General features: G+C 35.7%; 1 protein-coding gene across 2 annotated transcripts in view; it reads right to left on the reverse strand.

Moving 5' to 3' along the window:
• sugt1 (SGT1 homolog, MIS12 kinetochore complex assembly cochaperone) overlaps positions 1–10,108 on the reverse strand; it is an 86,029-nt gene that overhangs the window by 53,386 nt on the left and 22,535 nt on the right. For both annotated transcript variants that reach the window (XM_016446630.1, XM_016446625.1), the window contains exon 3: positions 3,725–3,815. In XM_016446630.1, the coding sequence (XP_016302116.1) occupies positions 3,725–3,815 (91 nt within the window). The remainder of the gene's footprint in view (positions 1–3,724; positions 3,816–10,108) is intronic.

The following is a 10,108-nucleotide window of genomic DNA, read 5'->3' on the forward strand; positions in this document are numbered from 1 at the left end:
TTTTAACAGGCCAAACAATAAGGGCTTATTGAAGGCCCAGACATGTCAAATGTCCATGTTTTACGAAGGCTTTGCATAGACAATTCATTTCAATTCACATTTCTTTGTATAGCTTTTCACAAAACAAATAGTTGCAAAGCAGTTTCTACATTATATTTAGAACTTTTAATATTTATATTTACATTATATTAACTAATTTTATACTGTACCGTCCCCTAAACCTATCCATCACAGTAAACCTTCTACATTTTTTTTATATTTTCATAAACATCATTTAGTATAATTTATAATTTAAAAAAGCTGTATAATTATTTTTTACTGTACACCTACATGTGCGTACATTTTTAATTAAATATTGTTTTTAAGCGATCTGAATTATGACGACTCAAGAAAATCACTCTATCCCGGCCTCAGCGCACGCTAAGCCGGGACTTCGGCTCACGCTAGCCCGCCTCAGCTCACTCTATCCCGGCCTCAGCGCACGCTAAGCCGGGGCTTCCCTCACGCTAGGCCGCTGTTTTTCGTTGTGAAAGCGAAACTACTTTGATTGGTCTTCCAAAAGAGGACACGACTTGACATGCCCTGACATTTGTGTTTTTCAGTATCTTAAAAAATATATTAATGGCTAAAGTCTGATTATACTGCATTCACCACAAGATGGGCTACAATAATATGTGAGCATCATGAATGTACATGTTTGTGTTTTTGCGAAAACAACGTTTATGCGTAGTTAGTGAAAAACTAAAATTTTCGTTTAAAATGTGTTTTATAAGTTCAGTGAACTTAAATATATGTTGAATACTTTTTTTTTTTAAATGCATGATAAAAGATTTGCTTTGCTTTAGTAACATTTGTTACTACGATGTCATTTATAAGTTCAATAAACTTAAATAAATGTCAAATACTTGTTTAAAATGATTAAAGTGAATTAAATTTGAATGAGTGAAAATGAGAATGATTTGCTTTAGTAACATGCTGTCATATTCTTTAAAATGAGGATAAGTCTCTTTTAGCTTGTAATATTTATGTATGAGTGTGCTTGTTTATACGATTTATCCGAACACAAATTAGTATAATGGCATGGGTATTACACTGATATAACAAGGTAAATGTGGTTTATGATGAAATTTTCTTGAGTCGTCATAATTCAGATCGCTTAAAAACAATATTTAATAAAAAATGTACGCACATGCAGAAATTTGTGTGTGATGGTAGGTGTACAGCTTTTTAAAATGATAAATTATACTAAATGATGTTTATGAAAATATTTAAAAAAATGTAGAAAGTTTACTGTGGTTTAGGGGACGATACAGTATAAAATTAATTAATATAATGTAAATAGAAAATATTAAAAGTTCTAAATATAAATGTAGAAACTGCTTTGCAACAATTTGTTTTGTGAAAAGCTATACAAATAAATGTGAATTGAAATGAATTATGTCTATGCAAAGCCTCCATAAAACATGGACATTTGACATGTCCGGACATGTCTGGGCCTTCAATAGCCCTTATTGTTTGGCCTGTTAAAATATATATATATATATATATATATATTTTTTCCCCTTTTACTTATTTCGACGTCCCGCTCCTGGTAAAATGTACGACGTTTTTATATTTTTAGCGATGATTAAAACTAGTGTAAATGTTTTGCTTTGTTTTATATCATGTGTGATCACATAATTTATTTATTTTCATTTAAAAGAAGAGAATAAGACTCGGGACGATTGAATGTGCACGCGTGCGTGTGAGAGAGAGAGACAGAGAGTGAGAGGAATTGTATTTATCCCCAATTTCATTATTAGTCATGTTACATATTTCATTTAAATTATTTTATTATGTTGAGAATCTTTTTAAATAGTCAACATATTATTTGTGTGTGGGCACACATATTGTGATCTGTTCTCACAAACTGTTTAAAATTGTTTATTTATTATTGACCTTAAAACCAATATCTTTCTCACATCTCCCATAGAGTGGTGTGTGTGTGTGGGCACACATATTGTGATATGATTTCATGATCTGATAGAATTGTCTACTTATTATTTGCCTTAAAACCAGTATTTTTCTCACATCTTCCATAGAGAGAGAGAGAGAGAGAGAGAGAGAGAGAGCAAAAATCCCCTGACTTGGAATGCAACCGGACACGCAGACCCAGATGGGGAAATCCCCCGGATGTGGGAACGGACCATTAAAATCTACAAAAACATTCCTCAGGAGTTAATTTATGGTTTTGTCATCCTCTGAAACGTACAAACATCTGAACAAACATCATGTCTTCCCCCGGAGGTCATAGGTTGACGTCGGAATTCCACATATGCCGATTTTCACATCTGGATATCTAACAGGTCACGGGGTCAACACAACGTGGGTGGTCGCGATGTGGGTGGGCCACGTGGGGGAGGGGAAAGGTAACAAAAGGTCAAAGCCATCAATCAAGGGTCATAAATCATTTTTGTATGTATATATATATATATATATATATTTATATATACACACAAACACACACACATATATACGTATAAACTACATATATTTTTTAAATATATACATTTATCTGTGTGTACTTTAAAAACATTGCATATATTTCTTAAATATATACATGTATGTATGTGTACTTATACAGAAATATAAATATTTTATGTAAACACAAACTTTTATTTTGGATGCGATTAATTGCGAGTTTTTGGAAATGAAAAAGAACAAGTCATCTTACAATTTACAATGAAAAACAGTAAATTGACATTCCCAGAATTTTTTGAGTAAAACTATACATTTGATTCTTTTTCATTGAAATCACCGTTTCTTCTTAGTTTTAAATAACTTATAAAGTAATTTGAAAACCTTGTGAGAGACGTAACTTCACAAACAGCGTGAGTGAATCAACACGCGCTCTCTTTCTCTCTCAAAAATACGCAAACGGCTTCAAATCACCACACATCGCGTCTGTCTATAAGCGAGCTGCACGCTGCACAGTTAACGGACGGATTGCTTGTAATAAAGATTTAAATAAAAAGGAAAGGCAGTAGAGCTGACTATTTCTGTCAATGGTACGTTTGTGATAACGTAAGAAAAGTAGTTTAAATGTTTTGCCACTTGCTTGAGAAACTTAATATATAAATCTAGAAGTAAATGCAAAAGTAAAAAGCATTGAATAATGTGTTGCTTATATTTATTGTGTTTAAACATGTCTGTTAAAGATTGTATTACTGTACTGTGTAAAAAAAGAATTGCAATGCTGAAAAAGCATTTTCAGTGACAATGTTTGGATTTGAAATCAAAATAAAGGATAAATGTTGTTTTTGTGGTAAACAGCCATGATTCAGTAGCGGACTCCTGTGTGAAAGCTGCTTCCCCTCTCACAAGAGTCACCTAAGAGGGGAATTCCCCCCATTTTCAAAAATGAAATTCAGGCCCTGAATAAATGTCTAAAAATCCTGATTGGAGTATCGCTATATATAGTTATAAATGATAAAAAGAATAAGAAAAATTGACAAACTGTACCAGACATACATTCAAATAAATCAATGTCGTATTGATAGTGGAATCTAATTGAATAAAGAGCATGTGAATCTGAACCAAATTGATTCATGAAACACCCAGCCCTAATCTACAAAAGTTTTTTTAGTAATAATTCTTAAAAATACTGCAAATGACAATAGTTTATAGGTAACTAAGTGCTTAATGCTGTAGTCCCTCTGTAGCATGCAAGTAAATGAGTGCTTACTTGTGTAGTCTTTCAATAGTATATAGGCATAAGCTCGTTGGCAGAGCCATTCAGCATTATCAGCTTTCTCTCCCAATGCCGCATTTAGCTCCTATAATAAGACAGAGATGCATTATTACTCATGAGAAATCATATAACACACTGATCCACATTTATTTTCTTCAACAATTTGAACGGTAGTATGTACGATAATGATGTGTCAGATGATGAACCACAGACATGCAAAATATCAAAGAAAAGAGGTTGTCACCCTTAGAAATACTTATAATAATATAATACAATATAATTACAACATACACTGCCAGTCAAAAGTTTAGACCAAAAAGGGTCCTTAACCCACATGTGTGTTTGTTTTACTAACATACATTTGACCAGTGATTTTAAAAGTATTGTTCAAAAGTAAGTATACTTTGGTACAAGGTACAAGTCGATACGAAAAAAAAAAAGGGCTTGCCAAAAATAATGGCAGGGCTTGAATTTCGGCATGGGACTGCAGGTATTGTGCAAAATTTCACTCATTCCCATAGGTCATGCAAACATTTTAGCATGAAAGATGCTCCGAACAGTTATCATTTCTTTTTAAGTCTTGCTAATTTAAACATTCAAGCACTTTTAAACCACTTAAGCACAGGACAACACAAAAGAACTCAATGCAATTGTGCCCTTTCTGACGGACATTTTTCTGTGTGTCTGTGTGTGTGGGGACTTTAATAAAACTTTTATACAATTAATAAGGGAACCACAAGGAACATATTAAAATGATAATTTTATTTATTTTTTTTAAATCCATGATCCCTTTAAACCATTTTTTGTTTAAGGGAAAACCCCTGATGTGTAGTGCTGGGCGATATGGCCAAAAATATTGTCACAATCCTTTTTTCCATATCATATGATATCGATATTTATCACAATATTCATCTACTGTTAATAGGGAAGGAAGTACGTTCCACAAGTTTGTTAGACCTTGAGAATGGTCTAACAAACTTCTATTAATAAATGTGTAATTGAGTTCATGAACCCCCAATGAAGTAAACTTAAAAGTACAAATTATTACATACAGCGGACCAATCTCCATTATCAACTATATGACCTAAATTGTTTTCCCAAACATTCTTCAAATTCTCTAGAGAGGAAGTAAATGTGTCAGACAAGGCATCATATATAACAGAAATGAACCCTTTGAAAAAATTATTCGTCACAATCTGTTCAATGCCAGTAAGTTCAAATCTCAATTTACCATTGTCGGACAAAGATTTTATAAAGTGACGCAACTGAAGATATTTGAAAAAATGAGACTGTGGTATGTTATATTGATAAAATAATTGTTGGAAAGATTTAAATGTTTTACCTAAAAAAAATTTTTTTTTTAATATATTTTTGAGATCCCTAATTTGAACCAAACTGAAAGATCTATATTATGCAGAGAAACGGGAAAATCAGGGTTAAAAAGCATTGGGAGATAGCAAGGAAAGATTGGTTTTAAGATATGTTCTGACATTTCTCCATGCCAAAAGAGTATTTGAAAGAATAACATTTTTTGAAATGCATTTGAGTTTTTAATATTTATAATAAAAGGCAGAAATTTTATTGGAAGGGGAACACAGGTCATTGCTTCCATGTTAAGCCACATGGAGTCAGTTTTTTCATTAAACCAACTGACCATGTGCTTCACATGTGCTGACCAATAATAGAATTGAAAGTTTGGTAAAGCAACACCTCCCTTATCTTTTGGTTTTGTTAATTTGTTAAGATTGATACAGGGCATTTTGTGGTTCCAAATAAATTTAGAAAAGTGTTTATTAATATCTTTGAAAAAATGGTTAGATAAGTAACAGTAATCAGATAAGGACTGAAATAAATATAAGAATTTAGGGAGAATATTCATTTTCATATTTATTCTGCCCAGGAAGGAAATGGGGAGTGTACACAAGGTTTTGAGGTCTTTTTTGATCGTATCGACAAGAGGAATTTAGTTTTTATTGAAGGGGTCATATGATGCGATTTCAAGTTTTCCTTTCTCTTTGGAGTGCTACAAGCTGTTTGTGAATAGATAAGATCCCTAAAGTTGCAAAGACTAAAGTCTCAAACCCAAAGAGATATTCCTTATAAAAGTTAAGACTGGTCCACACCCTCCTAAAACGCCTTGTTCAAACACGTCCCCACATGTCTACGTCACGATGTGGGAAGAGTTGCATAATGCCACCCAAATGTTCACGCAGAGAAAGAAGGTGTAACTTTATTGTTGCTGCCACCGCCGCCGCCGCCATGTTGTGAAGACGCTGTGTGTTTCGGTGTGACAGCGAAAATACTTCGTTTGGCCTTCCAAAAGAGGACACGACTAGAAATCAGTGGTTAAGTTGTATTTACAACACTGTTCCAGAACAGTTCAACCCAAATATTCAGACGTGTGCAGCGCATTTTATGGAGGACTGTTTCCTGGGAGAGTAGACTACAATGCTGGTTGTTCTGACTCACAGTCTGTAAGTATGTTTTCATATTTAAAGAATTTGCCACTGATGATTCAAACGCGAGTTTTGAGCAGTGTAGAGTAGCACTTGTTTGTCATTTCTCCAATCACAAATGCAGACATGGTTTTATGTTTACGCAAAGCATAAAAAAAAGACAGTATAAGTAATTATAATCAGTAATTATGTCCCCACTGGATGCAACAAATGCCTTGTTTATAATGGGTTTTATTGGTTTTGTCTCATTGTGCCAGGACACGGCATCACAGTATGGTAAGGGGTTGTAACATTTCCGTCACATGCTTGAGGAATTCGGCCAATCACAAGCTGGCCAATCAGAACACACCTCACTTTTCAGACCGATGAGCTTTGTAAAAAATCGACGCGTTTCAGAAAGGCAGGGCATAGAGGAGAAACAATAATGTACAGTATGTGGAAAATAATGCGTTTTTTGAACCATAAACCGCATAAACACATTTCATTACACCAAATACACAAAATAATGTTCTTTTTAGCAACATCATATGACCCCTTTAAAAAAATCATCCAATACTGGTGTAATAAAGATACCGAGATATTTAAAACCATTTGTTGTTAATTTGAAGGCTGAGAGAGATGAAAGATCAATTGAAGTAGAAATATTAAGAGGAAGTGCCATAGATTTAGATAAATTAATTTTATATCCAGATAAGCTACTATAATCTGAGATACACGTTAATATCGCAGGAATTGACTTTTCAGGTTCAGAGATATACAGCAAGACGTCATCTACGTAAAGAGAAAGCTCCTCTTCTCCTACCTTTACTCCAAAAAAATGTTGACATTGTCTTATAGATTCAGCAAGAGGCTCAATTACAAGGGCGAAGAGTAGAGGTGATAGAGGACAACGCTGCCTCGTACCTCTTTCAATGCAGAAGGGTTTAGAGATCAGCCCGTTTGTGGTCACTGTAGCAGCCGAGGACTGACATAAGAGCAATTTTATCAGTTCAATAAATTTTAGGCCCAAATTAAACTTCTTAAGGGTGGCGAAAAGAAATTCCCATTCGACCCTGTCGAAAGCTTTTTCAGCATCGAGGGAAATGAACCCAGTCTCATGAAAATGCGTAGAAATAGTACGCCAAATAAAAATGAAAACTCGTGGAATTGATACGCAAAAATGGACTTTGCCGTGCATATGATACGCATGTGTTTGGCGTGCATATAATATGCAGTTTTCGCGTACATATATGATACGCATCTAGCCCACAACCCTAAACCTACTCATCGCGTAGCATATTCATGCCAAAGTCCATTTTTGCGTATCAATACCACGAGTTTTCATTTTTATTTGGCATACTATTTATACACACTTTCATGAGATCGGGTTGAAGGCAGGAAGTTTACATGCTTGAGCTGAATTTATAACATTTAAATGTCGACATAGGTTATCTGTGCCAAAGTGTGATTTTATGAATCCGGTCTGATCTGGTATAATGATATGTGGTAATACAGTTTCGAGCCTGCGAGCTAGTACTTTGGCCAGTATTTTATAATCAGCGTTCAGAAGACTTATTGGCCTGTAGAAGGCACACTCTTGAGGATCTTTATATTTTTTTGAGAATTAAACAAATTGATGCTGTTCTCCATGATTCGGGGGCTACTCCATGATCTAATAAATTTTGAAGGGCGGGCATTAAAATATAGGAGACATCTGGCCAAAATACCTTGTAAAACTAACAAGGAAAACCGTCAGGACCTGGAGAATTATTGGAGAACATGGATTGAATTGCGCTAAAAACTTCTTCTGGTGACAAAGGAGAGTCTAAAAATATCCTTTCATCCTCAGAGATGGCTTTAAGGGAAAGTCTACCTAAAAATTTAGTGATATCAGAAATATCAGTAATTTGTAATTTATATAAAATTTATTCAGAAATTTTTATAAAATTATCAAACCGTGATTATATGTGATTGAGCCATCTGATGTCTTCAATGATTTAATTGTTCTCTCCTTTTGTTTTGTTATTTAATGAGCTAATAACCTGTTGGATTTCAAACTATCATTTTAATGAATTTTTTTTTTCCACTAATAAAAAGATTTTAGCATTAACTAGCTCCACACTGGAGAGCTGCTTTATAACATAAAATCAAGTTGTAATTCCAACTGAAAGCAACACCGACTCTGGTTTTTCATGTTTAATACTGTAAAGCTGCTTGATTTAAGGCTATTGCATAAAGTACTATATAAATAAACGTCACGTGACTGGACTTTACTGGACTACCGAACTGCAGAGCTCGTGCAAACATCCACAAAATCGGTTCATTTTTAACAGCAGATTCAGTGACGTTAGAGCTGATCTGCGCATCACTGCACATGTCTGCGGCACGTTACGGCTCCACAGCAATCGGAGCTGATCGCGGCCACTCTAGTCAATGCTTGTGTTTATACTAGCCAACCGCAACACATTTCTGAAGCAGCTCTCCGCGCTGCTTGGCTAAAAATAGTCTTTTGTGAGTTGGCACAGCGTGGAGGACGGAACAAAACGTCTCCGGTTACTATTGTAACCTCGGTTCCCTGAGAGCGGGAACGAGACATCACGGAGTATTATATGCGGCGCACGCGACAATTACGTCAGAATCTGATACTGAGCACCGCTTAGATGGTCGAGCAGCGAACACAGCGACCTCCGTGATGTCTCGTTCCCGCTCTCAGACAACAGAGGTTACGATAGTAACCGGAGACGTTCCCTCGAGATGCTTTCACGAGACATCATGGAGACATTTCTCCGTTATGGGAACGATATTCAATCCCGCCGTAAGAGAGGCTACGAGCAGCCTGTACAAGTCACATACTCAGCGAAGATAGAACACACAATTCCCACAACCAATAGCGACGCTTGTTAGGTGGGCTCGCAGCTGATAGGTGGAGGTAAGCCAATGAGCGTCTAAAGGCCAGGTATACGAAATTTGCATATCTGGTCAGTAATAACGTAGGCTGCGCTGAGAACAGGGCAGTAGCAACAACAGTACTGTAAGGGGCTACACAGACATAACTGTGTTTAGCAGCATAACACATAACATGATAATGGTAGCACGAAGGGAATCAGACATGAATAACAGCAAGCTGCACAGAGTACAGGGCAGACAACAACAACAATAGCATAGAGGGCTGCGCAGAGTAACTACTGTGCGAGGCAGCAAACACACATGAATAGAGGTAGCATAAACGTGAATCAGTCACTCACCGACAGCACTTGGGAGGCTAAGGACTGAACGTCCAGCTTGTGGTATACCGTGGTATAATGAGCACACTCGCACCCTAAAGAGAGCAGCCCGGAAAATGGAGCGCAGCTGGAGGAAAACAAAACTAGAGGTGTTTCGTATTGCTTGGCGGGAAAGTAACCTATCCTACAAAAAGCATTAAAAACTGCTAGATCTGATTACTTTTCGTCTCTTTTAGAAGAAAATAGACATAACCCCAAGTATTTACTCAATACAGTGGCTAAATTAACGAAAAATAAAGCATCAACAGGTGTTGACATTTCCCAACAGCACAGCAGTAATGACTTTATGAACTACTTTACTTCAAAGATCGATACTATTAGAGATAAAATTTTAACCATGCAGCCTTCAGCTACAGCATCACATCAGATAGTGTGCTATAGCTCGCCTGAGGAACAATTCCACTCATTCTCTACTATAGGAGAGGAAGATTTGTATAAACTTGTTAAATCATCTAAACCAACAACATTTAATTCATCTTAGGATATGTCCCAAAAACCTTAAAACTGGCTGTTATTAAGCCTCTCATCAAAAAACCAAAAACCACAACAAGAACTAGTAAATTACAGACCGATCTCGAATCTCCCTTTTCTGTCAAAGATACTACTAGAAAAGGTATCTGTGAGGATTTCCAGTCAGGATTTAGACCGTATCATAGTAC

Source organism: Sinocyclocheilus anshuiensis, unplaced genomic scaffold, assembly GCF_001515605.1.
Source record: "Sinocyclocheilus anshuiensis isolate Anshui unplaced genomic scaffold, SAMN03320099.WGS_v1.1 scaffold89, whole genome shotgun sequence".
In the NCBI taxonomy this organism is placed as follows: domain Eukaryota; kingdom Metazoa; phylum Chordata; class Actinopteri; order Cypriniformes; family Cyprinidae; genus Sinocyclocheilus; species Sinocyclocheilus anshuiensis.